Source organism: Marmota marmota, unplaced genomic scaffold, assembly GCF_001458135.2.
Source record: "Marmota marmota marmota unplaced genomic scaffold, marMar, whole genome shotgun sequence".
Lineage (NCBI taxonomy): Eukaryota > Metazoa > Chordata > Mammalia > Rodentia > Sciuridae > Marmota > Marmota marmota.
The window spans coordinates 3,523,465-3,547,876 of NW_026000170.1; the positions used below are offsets into that span (position 1 = coordinate 3,523,465).

At 32.3% G+C, this 24,412-nt stretch overlaps 1 protein-coding gene across 2 annotated transcripts in view; it reads right to left on the minus strand.

The window, feature by feature from the left end:
- Window positions 1-18,032: 18,032 nt before the first annotated feature.
- The window catches only part of Lrrtm4 (leucine rich repeat transmembrane neuronal 4), a 6,855-nt gene continuing 475 nt past the window's right edge, over window positions 18,033-24,412 (minus strand). Inside the window, exons 2-3 of one of the 2 annotated variants that reach the window (XM_015499786.2) lie at window positions 24,189-24,339; window positions 18,033-22,354 (exon numbers count right to left, since the gene is read on the minus strand). In XM_015499786.2, coding sequence (XP_015355272.1) covers window positions 20,802-22,354; window positions 24,189-24,192 — 1,557 coding nt within the window. In that variant the 5' untranslated portion in view covers window positions 24,193-24,339 and the 3' untranslated portion in view covers window positions 18,033-20,801. The remainder of the gene's footprint in view (window positions 22,355-24,188; window positions 24,340-24,412) is intronic. The other variant, XM_015499785.2, reaches the window with a different exon arrangement.

A 24,412-nucleotide genomic window follows, 5' to 3' on the forward strand; every position in this document is an offset into this window, starting at 1 on the left:
GTATTTTATTTAAAGACAAGTTCTTCCTGATTTGCTTAGGGTCTCACCTAGTTTCTAAGGCTGGCTTTGAACTCACAATCCTCTTGCCTCAGCCTCCCATGCCACTGGGATGATGAGTTCCTCTTTATATGGGTTGGACCATATTTTTTTCTTTTCAATTTTCTCTTCAGTCTTCTTCATTTTGTGTAGAATTTTTATTATTTCTTTCTGTTTGGTACAATTTACCAGTGATCCTACCAACACATGGAAGTTTACTTGTGGAAGGTCTATATTTACATACTTAATTTTATAAATAAACATAGGGATATTCAGTAATCATTTTTCTGTAAACTTTTGTAGCTTGTGTCTTTGAAGTGATTGGTAAATTTTATCTAAATTATCAAATTATTTGGCAAAACATGTTTTTAGCATTCCATATTATGTTTTGAAGATGTGAGATCTCACCTCTCTCATTCCAGTTATTGATAATTTCTGTGCATGTCTTAAATATTTTCAAATCTGTCTAATTAGATGTTTCTCAATTGTATTGCTTTCTCAAGGAATCAGCTATTTTTTTCATTTTCTCTGTAGTTTTCTATTTTTTTATTTGATAAATTCAATTTTAATCTTTATTAGGTTCTGTTTAGTTTGGGTATGATCTGCTCTTTTTTTAAAAAAAATATTAAAGTATAAAATTGGCCATTTGATGTGAGACACTTCTTTTTTTCTAATGTAGACTAATATTTCTATAAATTTCCCTTTCTGGTTGTGGTTTTATTTTTTTCAGGGCCTGTCGTCATAGTCTTCTTCCAGATAATCTGCATGTCACACCTTTCTATAGTCTTAAGAATTGAAAAAAAAATTGTCTAAGTCTATATCTGCATTCACACACAGTGTATACATGTACATACACATATACATATAATCTTGTATATTTTCTATAATAACATCATAGCATATTCTAAATAGCATGCCACATATACTATTCTAGGCTTAAAATACTGTTAACACTAATAGACATCACCAAAAGTAGTGATGTCTAAGGTTGTAAGTTTGGACATCAGAAGCAGAATAACACATGACAATAATTGCTATCATTTGTTAAGAACAGTCATTATGTACCAAAGACTACCTGCTGTCTTCATAGCACCCTGTAGGATACAAAGAGAATCATTATTTTATAGATAATAAAACATTTTGGTATAGCCTATATAGTCTGTTCATGATCCCAGAGCTGAAGCATGGCAAGCCTAGTATTTGAGTCCTAGGTTTTTCTAAAGAAAGAAGTGGGGGAGAAAAGTATTTTCTTTTTAATTTTAGCTTCTTCATGTCAGTCTGTGGCATTTGTTCAGATTTGTTCAGATTTCATTACCTGTGAGCCTCAAACTCAATTGGAAGAAATCTTTTATCAAGAGTTTAACCATATCTCTTCCATATAATAGGGGAAAATTCTACCATCCGTGAAAATTGCTTCCTCCGATAGAGCATGTCATCTGAAAAACTCTTCTTAGAGTGTAGAAAATTACAGAAGTGTCTTGCCAGATTCCAAATTTTTTTTTCCCAGAGGCTAGTTTCCTCCTGCACATTTTCATTCACTGCACTCAAAACCATTTTTTTTCCTTTTTATTTTCCCCTGACTCTTCTTCTCTGCAGAGTTTCTAATGCTGAACTAAGTGCAAGCACTTTTTCACTCAGTTCTCTTCCCTTTCCATACATGTCCAAGGTAAGCAAGCAAAGGCATATTCCTAAATCCACTGATTCCTAACTGCATATTAAGTATTCTCAAAGCTGGTGGGTGGATGCTATTTGTGTTCTCCAACTCCAATAAATCAGATATTCCACAGGAAATTCTACCATGTACTTACTTCACCCCATATTGTTACTCCTTCAGATGTCTCTATGACTACAATACCACAATAGTAACACAAAACTTACTTATTTATTTTCATTTTTTCCTGGGACTTGAATTCTATTGTCTGTCATCTGCAGAAACTTCTCAATCCTTGATAAGTGAAATATATTATCAACTTCATTAACAAAATTCTGGTACGAATTAGTGAAATACCTACATACAAGTTGGCATGGTTCTCATTTAACTTTGAGATACCTACCTATCTCTGTATAGGTGATCAAGATATAACTTATCTCTGTGTAGATTATATCTTGATTACTATGTATGACATCTGACTTTTGAAGTTCTAGGATTCACAGTGAGAGGTCTTGGGGTAATAAAATGTATTCCAAGACCAGATTCTGTGTTGTTCTCAGTCATGGTGGTTTTACTTTTACATCCCCTGTGGGTCATTTTGCAAGATCTGGAGACACAGTTGTCTCTATTGAAGGATGAGGATTGATGCTAAAATCTACAGAAGCCAGTCATGTGGCCTACAGTATTCACTCCCTTCTCCTCACCATTTATCTAGCCTAAAATGTCAACAGTGCTGAGGATCTTTTAACAGGTCTTTTCCTAGTTCAGGAGTTTTATTTATTTATTTATTTGCTATGGCAATGTAGATGGAAGAAAAGTTGACTTGACATTTGTAAGTCTCTGAAGGAAAGGGAGATTTTCCTGGTCTTTGTTTTCTACACACTTACCTGAACCTGCCCAGCTATGCCACATGTTACTCTTGTCTCTGGGATGTAAAAAGATAAAGGTGAGGTGAAAATAAAGAATACTAATAAAAAAAAAAAAAACCTTCATTAGCTGTCTAGTTCTGTTATTATTTTTGTTCCTAACCATATTTTTGGAAAATAGCAGTGGACAACATGTGCCTCAGACAGCTTTTCACCCCTTTAAAGCCTCGAGTTAGTCACTGTAAATAGACAGCTACAGAAGAACTTTCAATTAAACTATTTCTTTGCCCAGTGCATTGTTTACATTTTGGTTGACTTCACAGACACAGTGCAAACTGTAGGTCTCCACAGTCCCCACAAAATAATAATACTTATTATTTATACATTGCCACTTTGTGTACCATGTATATTACTTACCTCCCTTGCATGTGAGTTTGCCTCAGCTTAGTTAAAAGTAAACTATAGTCAAAATTAAACACTTAACAATTTGTCCTAAACTCACATGCTTATTTTGGTTTTAATGTTCTCACTACTCCAGAGATAATAAGAGGTAGATGAAACCTAATAAGATATAATAAAGAAAGAAAAATTTTTGTTTATATAGTTCAGAGCAACTTGTCTAATTCTGCTTCCCCAGAGTAGGAACACTTTTAATTGGGAATTGCTGTCAGACCATCTTATTGTATCTTCCACTTTCAGAGGAATGTTGTTATCTATTGAAAATACTCTTCCATCATTTAGAATGTTCCATGTTCTTGATCCAAATAATCCACAGTAATCCTTTTCCTTCTCAGGACAATTGCAGAACCAAGAGAAGGGGAAGTTGGTGAGCAATCTCAGAGCTTCTAATTGATCAATATCATTTAAACAGATTGGTCAATAAATTTAAATGAATAATGTGAATTGAAGTGATGAGGATGGGTTGGAAGTCAGGGGCAAAGCTTGTATTGTTTATTAAACCAAAGATAATAGTTTCAAGCAAAATTGTAATTAATATCAGTATATTATTATTTTTGGTTGTAAGATGCACCTTATAAATAAAGCCATATAATAAATACATAAACACAAATTTGCATTTATATTAACAGAAAAATACAAAAAATGGAAAAGAAATGAATTATATTGTGAACAAAAATTAAAAATATGCAATACATTTTAAAATAAAATTTCTCTAATATGCATATGTTGTAGTGTTTTACTACACATTTTACTCATAAAAATCTATAGAATTTTATCATATCCTAAGATGAAAGATTTAGAATATGAACAATATTAATACCCTCTGGAATATTCTTTAAAAATAAAACAAGTCCAACAAATATATTAAAGTCATTTTATTAGATTACCAACATAATTTTAAAGATCATTTTTATATCCTCAAACATCTCACTTATCAACCAAAGGAGAGTTATTTTAGTAAGTTAAAAACAATGAGGTAAGTTTTTGTTTACTGTCATGGAAGAATGTCTGAAGCATATTATGTGAAACAAAAGCATATAGACAAACAAGAATTAGGTGAATATAGCTCGTATAATATTATTAGAAAAGAAAAATATATTCATAGAAACTATTCAGAAGAACACAAAACAGAGTATTAACAATGAGTTTTGCTAGAATACATATTTCTAGATTATATTTTTGGAGAAGATAAAAGGCAATAGAAACACCATAGTAGGAATGAACCCCATGTATATATTTATATTTTTCAATAATTGGTTGAAAATTATAGCCAAAAAACCTTTAAATAATAACAATGAAACATAATTTAATCTACTTGATTAACTAAAATTGCATAGCAAAACCACCAGCAAGTTGAAAAGTTTAACAGAAGAGTATGTCTTTATACATATTTGTATATATGTAGAATACATATGTGAAAATGTAAGTCATGCTCACACTACATAAATATATATGCACAAAATATTAATGTTAATATATGTTTATATAATTAACTACTGACAGCTTTATAAATTAATAAAATGTAATCATTGCAATTAAATGACAAATGAGTTTGGAGAAATGTTTAAAAGTTAGTTGAATTAATGATTTTCATGCTGAAATGATAAATAAATAAAAAACAATCATCATGAAACTATTAAATGAAAACAAAAGTGAATACTTATTTAATATGTCCTATAGGGAACTTTGGTATCATGCAACAAATAAATTATAATATAAATAGAATAAATTAAATGAATAAAAATAATTTTCTTACTATACAGCAAAAATTTCACTGAAAATAAAACACTTTATTATGCTTACTGAAGCAAAAGAATTAATAAACTATTTAAATTCTATTATTAGTCAACAAAATTGTGAACAGGCAAAGAAAATTAACATAAATTATAGAAATTAGAATATACAATATAAAAAGTAGTTTTATGCTTCATTAATATTCAAAGTGGCCAATATCAAAAGAATAAGAAAATACATTTGAGCTTAACTGAAACATATCACCAAAAAGGAAAAACAACTAAAAATTTTTAAATGGAGAAGATGAATTGAAATGTCATGATAAATTATGAATCATCAAGTACTTTGGAAAAATATAAGTTCAAAAGATCATATTGCATATGTTTATTCCCCAAATATTTTTATAGCCAACAAAATAGAACTGGAACCCATGTACAGTAAAGTAACATAATTCACTAAAATTATATATACATGAATGCTTATTGATACAGAAAATTCTCAAAATATAATAAATTAAAATGAACACCTACATTATTTGGGGGTAATAATAATACATATACACACATATATGAGGAAAATGATAAGAAAAATATATAAAGGTAGTCTTCATTTTTACTTTTACACATTTTCTCATTTTGAACATACATTTTTATTTAAAAGATATTAGTGAGAACAGTTTGTAATAAATATGTATATATTAAAAACTGATCAAATCAAAATTAGTTAATCGATAGCTTTGTACTTTAAAAAATGAAGCAAACTTACTAAACTCTCTAAACTAATTTTATCAAGAAATTTTTAAAGAAGATGATCTATTCATGGTTAAAAAGCTAAAAATTACGAAGAAATAAAATTTGGGAATGCATTTACTTATTCATTATAAAATATTTATTAAATTCCTATTATATATATAAGATATGGAGTGAGTTACTGTTGTTTTAAAGTTCAACATAAACATCATCATTAAATCATCTTCCTTTGGGCATATAAGATTTAAGTAAGAATGACAGATATTAAAGAAATCATTGTGAAAAAAAGTTATAATCTCACTTGCACATGTGAGGATAATTATAAAAGTTATAATCTCACTTGCACACGTGAGGACACAGGATAATTAGATGGTGATGAACAAGAAGGAAACAGGGAAGTTTAAACACACTAGGATTTTAGCAATTGCTTCCTTGGGAGGTGATGAATGGAAAGTATGGGGAAGAGGTGAGTACCTTTCTGGAGTGGGGCTTTATACCAAGATAGGTAGCGAGTGCAGAGAGTGCAGAGGACTCCTTGGATACAGAATTGAGAGCAAGGAGACAGTGGTGTGAATGTATGGGAAGGCACAGCCAGGTTATCCTGTTTTGTTTGGTTTTTTTCGTTATTTAATGGTTTAGATACTCATTCTAATGAACAGGGCTCCACTAAAGGGCTTAAATAAATAAAGGGAGAGGAAGAGACTAAGCATTTGTTTTGAAAGACTGTACCTTGTCTGCAGTCCAGAAAGCAAATCTGATGAAACAAAACATGAGTTAGAATAAATAGGACAAAAAGGAGGCACTAATAAAGGTAGTGAGCAATGAGTGGAGTTGAGAGATATTCAGGAGGTAAAAATCAACTGGATGCTAAGGCAGGTTACTTCAGGAGTGGGAGAGCAAGGAAAGGGTCAAAGATGAATTCCTACAACTGACTTACCTAAATTGGCAGCTTCACTTGAAAGACAAGAGACTTGGGAAGAAAAACACATTTGGAAAGAAAGATCCTAGTTTGTATATGGAAAGGGACTTTAAGCGGTCTCTAAAATATCTGAATTCAGATGTAAATAAGGAATTGGCATATATGTGGGGACCATAGAGAAGACATGCAATCAATACCCTATTTATCTTTAGTAAATAAATTATCATCTTTTCCATATTTGCAAATGAGAAAGACTAAGAAAGAGGGGTAGAGAGATGATTTAGTAGTATAAGGAGAGAGAACAAATAAGCAGTAATAAGGAAAATGTAATACTTAGAGGAATTTGAGCTTACAAAGGAAATGGAAAGTAATTATCTCACATTTAGAGGCCCAAAGAGGAGAACATATGAAGAAGGAAGAACATATCCAGTGTTGAATATTATTGAAATATCAAAGTAAAGTCAAGCATAAAATAGTTATCAAATTTAACGATAATGAGGTCAGTGGCAACTGGGTTAAAGAAATTGAAATTGAGCAATTGATGGGGAAATTCAGATTGGAGTACAATCTTCTGGAATTATTTTTAAGAAAGGGAGAGAAAAGATAGTGATGGAGTAGAATAGGAGTTCAGGTTGTGGGAAAAATCTTTTTTTCGTTTTTGAAAGGTAATAGTTATGAAAGTGATATAAACTAGGGTCAGCAAACCAGCACATGTGCCAAATTCAGCCTGTTTTTGTAAATAAGCCTTTATATTTGTACACAGTTATATTCATTTCTTCTACATTTTTCATGGCTTCTTTCATGCTACAATCGCAAAGTTGATGTGCCCTAGACTATATGGCCCATAACATCTAAAATATTTACTACCTTGTGTTTTCAGAAAGAGTTTGCTGACCCCTGATCCAGGTCAAAGAAATGATTTGGCTATATAAGAGAGAGAAAAGTAACTAGTAAGGTAAATTTACCTAGAAAGAGAGTATTGATAGGAGTCATTCAGACATGGGTAGTATAGAACATAGATAATATTATCTGTTATTTGAAGGAAATTCTCCTCAGGGTCTTTAAAAAAAAAGTCTACAGACCTTAAGATCATTAGCAATTATAAGCAAGATTAAATGAACAAAAGTGATATGCAAAAAGCAAGACTAAAGGAAAAATATATATTGAAAGAATTTAACATTTTAAGGAAAAAAATACATTTAATGATCCAAACATCTTACTTGGGTTGTGTGTACAGATGCAAGAGCTCATGAGTCTCATTTACAATTTTCAGCATCATGGTCCATACTCCATTGAATGAACAAACACATAACCAGAAAAGATATTTAAGAGTAACTTTGACATAAAATTTATAATATTTTCTCAATATATCTAATAAGGGGCTTTACAAAGGCAGCTTTTGGTGTATATTTTACATATTTCAAGGAAAAAAAAACAATTTGCGCACTATTTTAACCATTAGAACTAGAAAAAGACAAACAACTATAAATTATTCACTAATAAAGAGAATATAATGTTGAGTGCCCTTACTTGAATAATAAAAATTACAAATAGTAAACTGTGAGAACTAATCTAAAAAAAAAAGAAACAAACTAATGACCATATTATTCTATAAATGCAAAAAACATGTGATATTATAAAATAAAAAAGATACAATTTATAATGTAAAAATTATGATGTATGATAAAAAGGTATGCCTCACAAGAAAATAAAAACATGACGACAAAAATTCCTTTAGGGCTGGGGTGGAGGCTCAGTGGTAGAGCACTTGCCTACCATGTTTGAATAATTGAATAATTTTCAGCACCACATGTAAATAAATAAATAAAATAAAGGTTCATCAATAACAACAACAACAAATTTTACTTCCTTTAATAAAATTTAGCGTCCATTCTGGTTAAATCTGGATTTTATAATGTGATTTTATTTATGATAATTGTGGTAAATTAGATATGGCTAAACAAAGTGATTTTTTTCCATTGTTGTGAAAATAGGACTAAGTCCAGTTTTACTGATATAGGTAAACATATATTTTTTTGTGAATAAGTAAATGAATAAATAGAAAGATAAAATGAGTTGGGTGCATGGGGCATGCCTGTAATCTCAGTGGCTCTGGAGTTGGAGGCAGCAGGATCCCAAGTTGAAAGCCAGCCTCAGCAATTAAGCGAGGTTCTAAGCAACTCAGAGACCCTGTATCAAAATAAAATATAAAAAGGTATGGGGATGTGGTGCAGGGATTAAGGGTCCCTAGGTTCAGTCCCCAATAACCAAAAAAAAAAAAAAAAAGAAAGAAACAAAGAAAGATAAAATGGAAGAAATACAATAGGCAGTCTCATTATGTTAAGAATAAAAATAGCTGCTCCAGACCATCATAATTATGTAATAGTATTCTAAAAATTTTAATCAATTTAATAGATATAATAAAAATATTGATAACTACATATACCTATAGAAGTATATATTTTATATCTTAGAATTTTAAAATAAAGCATATCAACTCTGGAGTCATGATACAAATAGAGCATATGATACAAATAGAGCCATTTTTATACTATTCTTAAGAATTCCTTATAATAATTATAAAGATTTCCATCATCTAAGAATGAATTCGTAGGCTTATATATTCATAATTAAAATAACATGTGTGTGTTCATGGGAGAAAAAAGATAAGAGATACAAAATTTTACCTCAAATAAAATACAGAAGATAAACCAATATAGTTAAAAACATGTATAATTTGCTGGTTGAATCAAGGACAATTATTTATAAAAATTAAAACATATTGTAAAATTTTAATGTTGTTTAAGGACACATGAATGACAAAATGATAGAAAGTGAATCCCATGGGAAATATTGAAAGTACAAATATGATTTGGATGTATGAAAATTTTATATTACTGTCATATAAAACATCCTTGAAAAATTATAATTATTAGGTGCGAAAAACAAGGTAGTTCTTTCTTTTGTATAGTATGTAAAGTAAATCATTGTAGAGGAAATGATCAAAGCATAATGTATGTTTACTATACCCATGACAGGGAAGTTCTTTTAAAAACAAAAGCATTTTTAAAAATTATAATTAAATTTATTATTTTGGATCTTGGATCTCAAGAACTGTTAATATGGTATACGTCAAAATAAAAAATCCAATAACACAAATCATTTTTTCAAAAAAGACTCTACTAGATTAGATTAAAAAAATAAACACTAAAACTAATCTGTCCAGCTGGGAATACAGCTCAGTGGTAGAATACATGCCCAGCATGCATGAGACCTTGGATTTAATTCTCAGTACTGCAAATAAATAAATAAATAACCTGTCAATTTGTTATAAAATGATAAAAAATGTTGGTATATACGTCAAAAATTGGAAACTTTTAAAACTTGGGGTAATACAAAAAAGTACACATTTTTAAAAAGTTTGGCAATATGATTAACTTTTATTACCTTTGGCCAAGTTTTTCTTCTTCTAAGAATGTATATTCATGAATTCATTTAAGATATATTTATGACAATGAAACAGAGCATCATAACTGTCCACCAAAAAAAAAAAGAAATGCTTAAGTAAAACATGGCACATTGTAGGGATAAAATTTTAAAAAATACTTAATAAGTACTCCTATTTATCACAAAATGTGAATTTTAAAGAAACAGTTTACAAACTTACATAGTTTCCAATACCAAATAATTTTGTATAATTTCCATACTCACATACCTGTACATATGATAGGAGAAAATCTAAAATAGTATCTTTGCATATTACAGTTTTTTGGTAACAGTTTTTGTTCATTTATAAATAATTTCAGGTGTTCAACATTTCAAAATTTTGTATGGAAGCATTAATTTATTTTATAATTAGAAAGCAATGGAAAATAAAACACATCAAGTCAATCCACAAAATTATATGCGTTCAAACTTCAGAATAAACTGTGTCTTTCTAATTGTTTTATGAGTAGGGTGGAAATGAGTTTGACAACATTGTATTATATAATGATATATTTTGGTATATAATAAATCACCATTTATTACATACCAAATATAATAAAAACGTTTTCAATAAAGTTTCAGAAAAAATTCAATGAGAAAGAGAATGAAAATTACTTTCTCTCCCAGTGATCTTTGTGCATCTTCATTTTTTGCTGGAGACTCATATATGTGCACTTGTGTGTACTTATTAAAAAGAAAAAGATGTAATACCAAAATTGAAGGGAAAACATGTTGGAAACTGATTCTGAAGCATCTCTTACTTTCCAGTCATTTGAAAAAAGAGCATCATGGGTGGACAGAGAGCAAAAGGAATTGTAATTTGCAAAAGGTTAAAATTTTATATCTAAAGTTTTCAATCTGTCACAAGTTACAAAGTTGGGATCTAGGCAGTATTTTGTTACTGTTTGTTTGTTTTGGTACTGAGGATTGAACCCAGGGGTGTTCTACCACTGAGCTTCATCTCCTGTCCTGTCCTGTCCTATTTTAATTTTACTTTGACACAGAGTCTTGCCAGGTTGAAGAGGCTGGTCTTGAACTTGGGATCTTCCAGTCTCAAATTCCCAAGTCACTGGGATTCTAGGTGTGCACTGCCCTGCCTGGTTTAAGCAATGTTTCTCAAAATTAAATAAAAATTAAAATGAAAGGAAGTTCTGATTAGAGTACCAAAGGCCATGACCCAATATAGGGAGAAAAAAAATGCGTAAAGAAAGTTTAGAGTTATCAATTCTGTGGTTGCTCTGTATAGTTCAGAAACTGTAGTGGGAACAGTTGAATTTGAGATCCTTAAATGTAATGGAAACAATAGGATCCAGGATTTTACAGTCCTGGCTGAGCTCTTCATCACCATAGACAAGACAGGCATGCTTACCAGGATGATAACAAAGTCAAAGCCATAAGAATAGCCTGGTTCACATGAGACAGAAGATGCTGGCTAGATGATCACATTGTCCCTAGAAAAGAAGTGCATGGGCAGTCTACTAAATTCATACTTGCTCTGGATAAGCACATGAATTCCACGTTGAATTAACTAAAGTCTAACTTGAGTCACCAAGAGAGAATCACAACTCCACAAGCTATTCCCAGACAGGAGCCAACTGACAAACATACAACACATTGAATGAAACCGAGGCCAGATCCCATCGAAAAAAAGATCTGCTACCTTTTCCAAAATTATAGTGTTCCTATTTCTCCAAGCCCTCCCCAAAGGGATCTGAAGCAGTTTTCCAAGTTGACTGTGCATTGAGTAATGTGAAGTGATTGTATTTGGTGGCTTTCTAGACAATTATTGAAATAACACTAATATCTGATGATCCAAAACATCATTGTGATCCTCCGGTCAGAGTAAAAACTTGTGGAGGTCAGGTGATGACTGGAGTTTTAGCTCAGGTACATCTCATAGTGAGCTGTGGATCCCTGAACCCATCCTGTGGTTATTTCCTCAATTCCAGAAAATCAAATTATAATAGACATATCAACGAGCAGAATTCCCCATACTGGAATAATTCTGCTTTTCCAATCACGAAGCATACCCCTTGTCTTTTCTAGCAGAGAGAAGATTCTTATTTTATTTTTTTTGTTTGTATAGATTTTGAATTTGCTAAGGATCTTTCCCACTGTTGCTTCTCTATTTAATAGCACACAAAGGTATTATGGGAAATGGTCCATGAGGAAACTTAAAAACGTATTTCACCTTAAAAGGACACAAAAATAAGAATGATGCAATACGTGTTTCTGCAACAATTAAGAACTCAGTTTATATTCAACAAATATAAATATTACACACATCAAAGCATTAAAGATATATATATATATATGTGTGTGTGTGTGTGTGTGTGTGTGTGTGTGTGTATACACACACACACAGAGCTGTATGCTATATATCAACATCTCAGTTGACACAGTACTGAGTACATGATGGTGGTCCATTGGATTACATTCCCCAGTGACAGTTTAGCCATCTTAGTTTATTTAAGTGCATTCTATAATGCTCACACAATGATGAAATGAGAAATCTCCATTAAGAAGCATTTCTCAGAACACATCCCTGTTTTTAAGTCATGAATGATTGTGTGTGTATGCTACAGAATTATCAGTTCTTGAAGTTAGTTATTAACTTTTTAATCCATAAGAGTTGTTCCATATATTGTTGAAAATCACTGTTTGAGATCCATAAACATTTGAGGCATTAAAACTTCCTTCACTTGTTAAGAAAATGAACTGAAAGAGCAATATTTGATGAGACTGAGAACTTATAAGTTGTTTCTATAACCCATTTCATCTCCAGAGTTAGTACCAATAAAAGAATTATAATGCTGCTTTCTGAGAAAGGTGAATAAAATGTTCAACCAAGGGAATATTTTACAAATCTTGAGGTATTATTAAATATTACTGTCGGACACCCAAACTGAATTATAGCTCAGACAAGGGACTGAAAGTTCAGGTTTATTATTCACCTCAGTTAAAATGTAACCACAATACTTGTTTCTACATCAGGGAGGATTGTAAGCATCTATATAACTAGTAATAACAATGAAAATAATACAGCCACATTGAATTTTGCATTTTTTAGAAGATAGTTGGGCATATAGTTAATAATCATTTATATTTACACTGACTCTTTTAGAAAGGAGTTCAGAGTGGTTTTTCAAATAATACCTCATTAATCATTTCAGCAAGTTACTTGGAAAGTTATTATCCCAGTTCAATAGATAGAAAAATTATATCAGAGAAAGGTCAGATATATATTTACTTGTCCAATATTAGAGAAGTAAAGTGAGTCAGTTTCAAATATGAGACCTCTCTTTCACCCTTGATCCAACCACTGGACCAATGCAGTATCAGTCCATGTTGTGGTTAGACCATCAACCTGAAGGGCTTCAAGGCTGACCTCTCTGCTATTACTTTTAGAGATCTATAAACACAGAAGAGAATATCAATTTTTCATCTAAGGTAACCAAAAAAAAAAACTTAGATATAATTAATTTGGGTTTTTTTTTCATTTTTTTCTAGTCTTTTAGAAATACTTGATGATTATTGGTGTCAATATAAATTTATAAATATCAAATATTTCAATAGTGAGATGCATCATGGTCAAAATGAAGATGTAATAAACAAGTGATATAGTTAGGGATTCATTTGAACATAAATGTATTTCATACATTTATTGAATTATTACAATAAATAAAAAAAATCACCTTTATATAATTCTCAACACCTCAATTATGTAGATGTCTGGGAGTAGAAGAAAGAACCAATGAGTCAGTAAGTGTGACTAGAAGGAGGAGGGAAAAATTGAAAAAGAAAGTATTGAACTTATACTCAAAGACTATTTCTGCTTGTTTGTTTTAATACTATCTGTGCAATTTCATTGCTTTATATAATGACATTTATTTTTAAAAGAAGGTAGCTAAACAATTGTTAATCCTTTAAAGTAAAAATATAGAGTTCAGATGAAGTAAGTATTATAACCTTTTCAGAACAAAACCTTTTCTCCTTCTCTGTATCATTTGTTATGCCAAAATTAGTGTCCATGTGGTTTTCCTTTTACTATAAAATTTTCTGAATAGAATTAATTCATAACTCTATGTATTCCTATTTTGAAATATAGTTTTTCTTTTCCTAGATCCTAAAGAAAGAACAACTTCTCTCAACCTATCAATATTCAACTTAGTTTGTAGGCTGTGAAACAAGTAGGCAGTTAAAATAAATATTCAATATAAAAAAAATCTTTTCCATTTTTAAGTTCCATGAGATTTGAAGATTCCAATAATTAACAGATTAGATAAAAATGAAAATTATACATGTGTGCTAGAGGTTTTGAAGCTGAAACTTCTCTTTTGAACTTACAATTTTATTTTAAAACTTGACTAAAATGTGTACTGTAACTTATTTTTATTAGGAAAAGAATGTGTTTTCAATATATAAGGCAAGGAATAAGATGATCTTTCTTGCTGGATTTAATGAATAAGTCTTTGCCCCTATCTTTGAAGTCTGAGAATTCAGTAAAAATTGGAAAACTGGGGTAAAGCAGAAAATACCACCTTCCAAGAGATGGTGGTAAGGAGATCCCATATTTCAGAAAAAGACTGAGCTGAGGCAATGACAGAGGCAACAAGAAGGGTTTTTTTATGACTTTAAATTCCCCTTTTTTGTATCTACCCAGAATGTTGGCTTTGGACACAAATCCTATGAACTGGAAAAATTAGTATAGAACTAGGTTTATTCAAAAGTGAAATGTGTGTTATTCTAGTGTTTTTATATAATATATATTTCAGGATCTTATAAATAATTACATATGATATATGGGTATTTAATTGTATGTCATTCATTAAATGCAATAATATTTTAGTTACTTTTATATTTGTGTTGAACAGAATCATTCCTGTAACATTAAGATATTAGGATAATTCATTTTCACGAGCAAACAATATTTCTAAATACCACAACCTTAGTTATGTATTTTTTTATTGTTTGATTTGATATGTCATGCTTCTTCATAATTTTTGTACAAGATACGTCTGAAGATTTTTAAATTTTCCCCATTTTTTTCTACCTTTTCGTAATGTGTATAAGGCTTTGCTTTCATTTCACTTACAAATCTTGTATTTATAAATATTACAATATAGTTGATGAAGTCACATATTTTATTTTTTGAAAGGACTCATCTTGTATTTATTAAGATATTAATTTCATTGGCATTATTTAAACCCTGGAGCAGGAGTTTAAATACATAGCCTTTGTACATGTCTAGCAGTAGTCAGCAGATATTCATTAAAAATCAGTGGTTTTGATACTATAGCAAATACTGTGTTTTACCCAACTTTCCTCAACTCGCAGTTAAAATTTTAATGGCTTATGAAGTGCATTAGAAAAACAGCCCCATAATTTCTTTTCCCTTTTAAGAATATTGAGATTTTTATTAAACTGACTCCATGAATGATGGCTCTTCTGGTACTATAAAAAGCAATTTTAATTTTTAAAGTATATTCAACAGTACTTCATGCTTTTCACTGATCAAAAGACTACTGATTTTTCAAAACTTCCAGTGTCTTGTGATACACAGGTTGCCACTCTTTCACATTGATTTAGTGAATCATGATAAACTCTGATGAAAACTCGGATGAGTCACCAAGTTCCAATGATAATATGACTGAGCAACTTCTAAAGTTTAAAACTGTCTGTAAATGCAATTCTTGGGAAGAACTAAGAATGATCAGATTGTATTGAGTGTAGAAAAGTCTCACAAATTTAAATTCTATAATCATGTGGAGATTATGAGGTTTTTTTTCAAAGCCATATATTCCTTAAATGGTAGTCAGACTTCACAGTTTGGAGTCTTTAGACAGCGCCCAATTATTCAAACTTTGCCTTCGAGATGCAAATTCCAGCTAATTCTAGAAAAATAATTGAACCAGTTTCAGTCAGTATAAAAATCTTTCCTAATTTAGCCATGTCAGACCTTTTTGGCAGCTGTCATTCTTCACCACTACCATTTGAAAATTTTAATGAAAATGCTACTCAAAAAGAGATTTTAATTGGATCAAATTCTGACAGTCAATTTTTTAAAAAGCAGTTACAGCGTTAAGTGCTTTCCCAACAACTAGCTCCTTGGCAGAATTTAAGAGAGAAGTATTCATGAGCACATGCACATGTGCTCATGCATTTGTGTATGTGTGTTACATATTCCCCGAAGCATGGATACAGTACACAACTGTTCACCTGAACACACCTATTTTTAATAACTCAAGAAGTTTTTTTTGCTCTTATCAACAAATTAACATAATAGCTCATTTTCCCTCAATATCTCATGTTGCTATTTTAGTCCTGAAAATGACTATAGAAATTTTACAAGATTTACTAATCTAAGGATTGCTTTGGGTTGGGAAATACAGTGCTAGTCTTCAACATACACTCATTTGAGTGACGGGTCAAAGAGAAATTAAGTAACTAACCCAAAGTCACACCAACAATGACAATATGAAGGATAGACACAGATTTACTACCATAAATTATTTTAAAAAGAACTTTGGACTATGAAGATGAAAGGTACTATTTAAGATAATAAAATGTTTAACCTAAGAAGTATAATCCTAACTAACAAATCATGTTATTTTGTAGCCCAATATTCTTTTTTAAACTAATTTTTCAAAAGGTTCAAAGTGGACATTAATTCTAATGAAAAAATATTAATATTTCTTTGTCCTCTTGTGTCCCCTGCTCCAATTACATATGTGCATATAAACACAAACTCACATATAAATCACACATCTGCATACATATAAATATATCCTATGTGAATATATATAGTTTCAATTGTAACATTCTATTGTGATACAGTATTCAGCCACAAAAATAAAGTTCATTTTCTGTAGCATTTTATTGATAAAATCTTAGTTAAATTCAATACTGGATCTGCTTCACTCAGAATCCTCTTTTAACAGAGAACTTGCCTTAGAGTCCTTGGGAATCCATTAAGGACACTGTAAAATGACAACTTCTAAAGTGTCCAAAGAAGTCAATAGTACGATGAAATCAATAATTTAAACTTGCTTTAATGCCTTCAATAAACATAAGTGTAAATTGGCCTATACCACCCACTGCAGTAGTGAAAGAAGTACCTTAAGTTCAAACCTGTCAACAAATATGTTCTTTTATCATACTTACTTTGAAGAATGAAATCAAAATGTCAAATATTTGGAAAATATATACCGAAATTATCACCTCTACTGCCATTTTTTAAATAGTAGTGCTGCTGTATTATGGAAAAATAAAATATTACATTTCAATTATTGAATGTCTAGAGACTACTTTCATTTAACATTTCACCATTTGTACTTTTTTTAAACATAAAAAAAACCCTAGAAACATCTTTTGTACTCTATTCACACTAGCTAATTTTATAAATGTATTGTTATAATCAGTTGATAAAACAAATCCTAGAAGAATCAAGTAGTCAAAATTTCATTCTTCACAATGTCTAAGGAAAAGTTTGGTGTACAGATTGTCGTAACTTCATAATATATGAACATTTTAATGAGATAAATATAATAATAATTATAAGTTCATAATCTATTTCCAAAAGTAAATATTTCAATTTTCTCCATTTTCAATAACCCACCTAAGTTTTTAAGCAAAGGGGTATCTTTTGGGCTTTCAGTTTTCTTTTCTGAATACTTACTGAGGACAAATTAAATGATTCAGTTCAGCCAAGCACACTGATCCACTCAAAGTATGATGATTGAGATATATGTGTCTCTTGTACTCGTTCCATTAATCATATTAATTATTCATAACTATCTTACTCTATTCCTCTTTTATAGATATGAGAAATTTTACTGCCTAAGTTATTATAAGATTTCTTCTCAATTTATTAGTATGATACATGCATGTGGGCTTTTCATAATTAAAACTTACAAAGATTTAAATAATTACAATTAATTAATTCGAAAATCGCATGTTATACGTATGCAGTTGCTTATAGATGTCATTTGAATAACGAAATTTGATACCTCTCTCTACTTTTAAAGAAACAGATAAATGAATATTTTAACTATATTTACACTATCATAACTGAATATAAAATTAAGTAGAAAGTGAAATTTTCAATTTAATGCAATTTTTTTCTTAAAGGCACAATCTTAGAAAATTAACACTTGTTGCTACAATTTCTAGTAAAATATTTATGGCTTTACTGGGTAGAATTTGGCATTTAAATTTAAAAAACTACTTGATAAAATTGTATTACAAATAGATTAATTGTTCTTCAGCTTCTAAGCTATTGGTATTTGAAATTTATGAACAATGCTGAGTTCAAATTCAACATACATTTACTCTTCCTAAAATAATTTTAAACTTAGGAAAACCATTCCTATTTCTTGACTCCATTTCGTAGAAAAGTTTTCTCTCCAGGGATGTTTCTCAATAGGAATAAATTTTTGTTGGGTTGACAAAGAAGTCAGGATAAACTGGGGATTTTGTAATAACCATTTCTTAGAATTTGCTTTTCCTTATTTTTTTATCCACTTCTAACTGAACACCCTGTCAAAAAGGGATATAATTGGCTGTGTTGCTTGCTTTAATATATATGTGTTTCAAAACAAGTTAATATTCATCTACATATAGTTTGATGGCACTCCTGTACCTTCCCAAGTGAATGCAATAGGGTTAAACATATAGCCTACCATTTTCCACTTTTTACTGCATGGAGAGTTTGATCTGGCACAGTCCAAACTTTGTGACTCAATGGCATCATTACAATAGTTAATAGAATTATTACTTCTTTAATGCCTTAATAACCACTTCATTCTCAACAATGCTGGAGCAATTTCACAACCTCATACTCCATCTATGCAATACACAGTAGTACCAGAGTTTTTCTTTTTTTTTTTTTTCTTTTCCTATCATGGCAATGCCTAGAATTTTAAAGGAATAACCTGTGTAATTTAAATGCTGGAACACTTTTAGGACACCTGTTTTAGGTCCTAATTTTTTTAAGAATCTTTTTTCCTTCTGGTGATTTCACTAGATAAAGATTACCATTCTATTCCAGAAGTCAAGAGTAAACGAATTAGACCTGGATTTTCCTTTTCTTTTTTCTGTTACTATCCTCTAAGAGGAACACAAAATACAAGGAGAACCCAGAATAAAAGAGTACAACTTTGTGTTACTTAGATTCACATTGCATTATATCAATGTGGGCCTGCAAGAAAAACATCAAGCTTTGTTAGACTTTTATAGAAATATTTTATTCTCTTTATTTTTAAGGGCAATTGCTTATACAGATTTTTTTTCAGGGATTTATTATCTGAGATTCCGTTTCTTCTTTTCAATGATACACACAAAAAAAGAGAAAATAGATTCTGTGGAGAACAGTTCAATAGTCCAAATTTTTGTACTGAGTTGGATATTGTTTCAAATTCAGTGCTCTGTCTGAAAACATTTTCAATAGCATTTGTATTTAAGATCATGGAAAAATTGATATATATTATCAAAGAGAAAATCATGTTTTCCAACTGTTATAACTAAGAAAGGGCAAAGTCTTTAAATACTTAGTAAAACTCTTTTGCAAAAGAAATCATCTAAAATCAGATACTGAAAGAGCATATTGCCAGAGCACAACCTGTCTTCACTAGTTTATTCCAGCAACAAGGCCTGGGAAGTCAAGAGTCTTTGCACATTATAATCAGTTTTACCAAGAAAAGAACAGTTACATCCAGTGTCATTTATTGACAAGTAAAAAGCTTGTGACTACTTTTCTACTCATTAACACAGTCCTATAAATGATTTTCAAAGTTAAATAATCGAAACTGGGTCTGAATTTATTCTCCTGTATACAAAAATAGCATATCATGAAAAGCATACCTTTGTTCAAGGCTTCTACAGATAGGGATAGATACCCAGAACAAGCCTTATTCCTTTTATTTGTAAATATTTGCATCACTTAATTTTGGGTAAGATTAACAAGACCACATGTCATTTTTTTTTGGGGGGGGAGGGATGACAGCAAAACTGACAAACAGTTCCTGTTATGCCTGTCATTATGTTATTGCTAAATCATCCACAACATTGTTCCTGATATCAGTTACCAGGACAGAGCCAAAACTGGAATTGAAGTTTCATTCTCATTTCACACAAATAGTCAGCACTTTAACAAAAAAAAAAAAAAAAAACTTCAAAAAGTGATCTATGTCCCCAGTAATTTAAAAAATAATAATAAAAAGGGATGGAAGGAAGGAAGGGAGGAAGGAAGGAAGGAAGGAAAGAAGGAAGGAAGGATCCTTAATAGCTTGATACAATTACACAGTAGGCCTCTGACATTCTCTATGCTGGTATCATAACTAAATGGCAAGTGACAGGGCTATGAGATCCCTGTTGCATGCTTTAATTAAAACTGAAGATTTACAACAAAAATCAACCCTTGGGTAAAGTGCTCTTTGGTTTAAATCTTCTTTGTTACCTCCTGAAATTTTGGTAAGCTTACTTTGTTTTTAAATTAAGCTGGTCCCTCCTTCTTTACTCCATGACAAAAGTCAAATACCAAGAACCAGACATAAGTTTCAGAATGAAAAGAGTTTCGTGTGTGTGTGTATGTGTGTGTGTGTGTTTAAGTCCAACCCCTGTATACAAACTGTTTAAAAAAAAAAAAAAGCAGGTGTTTTAACATAATGCTTTATTCCAACTTAATCTCATCCTTGAATGAACTTCCTTCAAGTTTCAACCATTAAAAAAAAAAAGCAGTCAATTTCCTGGTGGTTGTAATTTAATTAAGTAACCTTTCACACTGAGCAAAACCCCAAAAGCAAAAGGGTCATTAATCTTTCTAGTGATTAGAGACACCTCTAGAGCTTCAAACATTTACCTCTCCTTCCCCGCGGTAGAAATGCTTTTAGGAGGATCATGGTTCATACCTCACATTCCCTGGAGCCAGAGATGGTATATGTGCAGGGCCCAGATCCATTGACGGATATATCCATGGTCTCAGAGTTTGTAGGCTTGTAGTCCACATAATACTCCTGTAAAGGGGAATTCATTTGTCTTTCAGACTCTCTGGCCTTTTTCCGCCGCCTCTTCATGAGAGAGTGTTGTTGGAGTTGTTTCATGCTGGCTGGATAGCGTTTCCAAGACACATAGATCACCAAGAGGATCATGGCCACCGAGAGAAACAGAGCCACACTCCCTGCGATAATTTTGTGAAATGAAACATGCTCATACTCTTGCTCTGTGCCAGGGATCTGGAACCCTGGGGAAGGGCTTGGTGTTTCCAGGGTGGGTTGGCTGGCATCTGGTTTGAAGATGGTAGGTTTCGGGATAACCAGAGGCTTGTGGGGAGTTTGGGGCATCAGGTGTGACCTCTCTGTATTGACCACCTGGACTTCAGAACAGATGTTGTATGTTTCCACAGCATCGCTAACCTTTTCGCCCTGGATGTGCTTAGGTCCTGCACATATCATAGTGCTTTCCTTATTACCTTTGAAATTCTTAAGCCAATAATATAGAGGACAGATGCTCCGACTGCATTCCCACATATTTCCAGACAAGGTAATGGATATTAATGATATCCACGCATTCACAGTTTCCTGTGAGATGTTGGTAAGCTTGTTGGAATCCAAATTCAATTTCTGCAAATTGGGGAGGCATTTAAATGTGCCCGGCTCAATTCCTTGGATGTCATTCCCTGATAAATCCAAGTTGTGTAAGGAACTCCAAGTCCATGTCAAGCCTTGGCTAATTGAGCGAATCCTGTTCCACTGTAAGTAAATGGAACGGAGGTTGAAGAGACGTGGAAAATGAGCAAAGTTGATCTTGGAAAATTGGTTGTGCTCCAAGTGGAGCTCCTTTAATTTCAAAAGGCCAGCAAAAGCATTTCGGGATAGGCTTCTAAGACGATTGTACCCCAAATCCAGAAAGTCAAGATTCCGACAGTCTTGAAAAACTCTTATCGGCACAGTCTTGAGTGAGTTAGATCTCAAGTGCAAAATGATGAGTTTCCGAAGGCCTTTAAATTGTTCAGATTGCAATGTCTGAAGTTTATTGTAGGAGAGGTCCAGATTGCGGAGATTGGGAACTGGGTGAAATGTTTTATTGTGCAGATAGGTAATTTTGTTGGAGCTTAAAATTAATTCTTTGAGTCGACGGATCCCTTGAAATGCATCTTCATCCACTGAGCTAATGTAATTATGGTCGAGATAAAGCCATATAAGCTGGTTAAGGCCGGCAAACTGATTGGATTTGAGCTTCTGTATGCTGTTGAACCTTAATGATAAGCCTTGTGACCCTCCAGAAATGTTCTCAGGGATATCTGCGAAAGCATGAGACTCACAGTACACAATTTTGCCATCACATCTGCAGTTCTTCGGGCAAGCTCTCTGAGCCCCCGTGAGCACAACAAGCAGCAGTGTAGGAAGTAGCACCAGAACCACACTCATGCCTTTCAGCTGCGTAATTAAATGGAAACCTACAATATTAAAAAGAAGACAGATGTACATTGTGAAGCTATTAAAACACATCACCACCAGCTTACTCACATCAGGGGCATTTTGTCTAGTGCAGTAATGGGGCAGTTGATTTAGGAACACATTTAACTAAAGCATCATTTTCTTCAGTGTTGCATATTTGCTGTTTAGGTTTCATTCTTTCTTCCTTGATCTTCAAATCACCACAGAGCTATAGAACTAAGAAAAGGCTTTCCGAGTTTCAGGAGTTCCTGTGTATGTATCTCAACAGAAAAGCACAGAGCCTTTCTTTTCACTGGAAGCTGAGATTTTAATAATAATAATAATAATAATAATAATAATAATAATAATATTTGGCTAGTTAACTGTGTTGAACAACAGTATCAAAAGGAAATGTACTGTTGCAAAAGTGTGACTTGGTAAGCCCAGTACTTGCACATCTTTCCTAGTTGAGCAAAGAGCCTGTGATTTAGCAAACGAGCTTCAGGAAGCTGTCAAGGTAATCCAAGTTTGTCCTGCCTGAATTCGTACACTTATTGCGTAATGGGATGGAAAGATAGGAGCTCTGAAAAATGGCATTGGGACTAGCATAGGCAGCCCATGGAGCATAGTGTGAAGACTGATAACAACATGAGGTAGTCTGGATTTGTTAATAAGCATATATTGTTGCATACTGTGACTCCAACCCCAGTGACACATGAGCTAGGAGACATAAACACCCTTATCAGACAACACTCCAAAGTTAAGATTGTCAAATTCTTACTAAATAGTTGCATAAAATGCAAAATAATCTTGTGTATATTAGTTTGCTGTTATTTTTCAGAGTTGCTTTTGCAAATTTCAGGGATAAACAAGGAAAGAAACGGCAGACTCCTAGCCCCCTCCCCACTATCCGGAACTGCTCACATTTCTCACTGACTTTTTTTTCTCCCCTGCCTCCATTAACTTCAGAAAGCCTGCAAAGTTGCAATCTATTGGCACTTATGCTGCATTTCCAAGTCATTGCATGTTAAGGGACTTCTTTCCTCCGTCGACAGTAGATTTATTATTTCTTAACGGTGGAAAAAAAAAAAAAACTACCGTGTGCTGCAGTTTTTTTCTCTTTAATATTCATATTTTAACCGAGAGGCATTCAGCCAAACCCTAATCTAAAAACCCTCCTTCTTCTCAAACAGTTAAGTTTCTTTTTCTTTTTTTTTTTAATTTAAAACTCGATCTTGCTCTGTCCTTTTGCCAGCTACAGACTCATTGAAATACATTCCAGCTCTCCCAGACAGTAGAAAGGGGGGGGGGAGATAAAGCCAGTCACACTTGAAAAAATAAGACTGGCAAATGACTGCTGGAAATTTGGAAGCTGTGTTCAGGATACAGCTTCAAAGATAAAACAAGCCCTTGTGCAACCTTTGATAAAGTCAGGACCCCACCCCTACACACACACACACACACACACACACACGCAGTAAAGTGTTAACAATCTTCCTGACAGCAACCAGAAATACAAGCGTGGCTAATATTAACAAGGAACAGAGGCAAACACAATATTTATCTCCTGCTCAATTCCCAAGCTGTGGATACGCAGGCGGCAGAGACGGTCTTAAAGATATTTCTCTAGAGTCTGTTTAAGTCCGCGTTATGCATTTATGGATTAAACAAAAAAACACTGCAAAAAGGAAAATGATCTAAAAATATAATAGCAACTCTAGTGAGTCAACTGGCAAACTCAAGCCTGCCGCTTTTTGCCTGTTTCCACGTCTTTTATCAGCTAATGCCAAGACTGAGGATAGGAAAGCAAGAGGATCAGCTTTGCTAAGAAGGAAACAACAAAAGTTCACTTACCCATCCTTTGTCATCCAAAAACGTTTCCCCCCTCTCTCAGCTTTCTTCTTATTTGGTCTCTCGTGCTGAAATCACCACCACCTTCATGACACAGTGCGGCTGTCATTCACACCATTCTGATCCCGCATGTGAGCTAGTAGCCCCATACAAACTTCCCCGGAGAAGACAGGCAAAAAAATATGTATATACATATATATTTAAAAAAAAATCAGCACGGGGTGGGA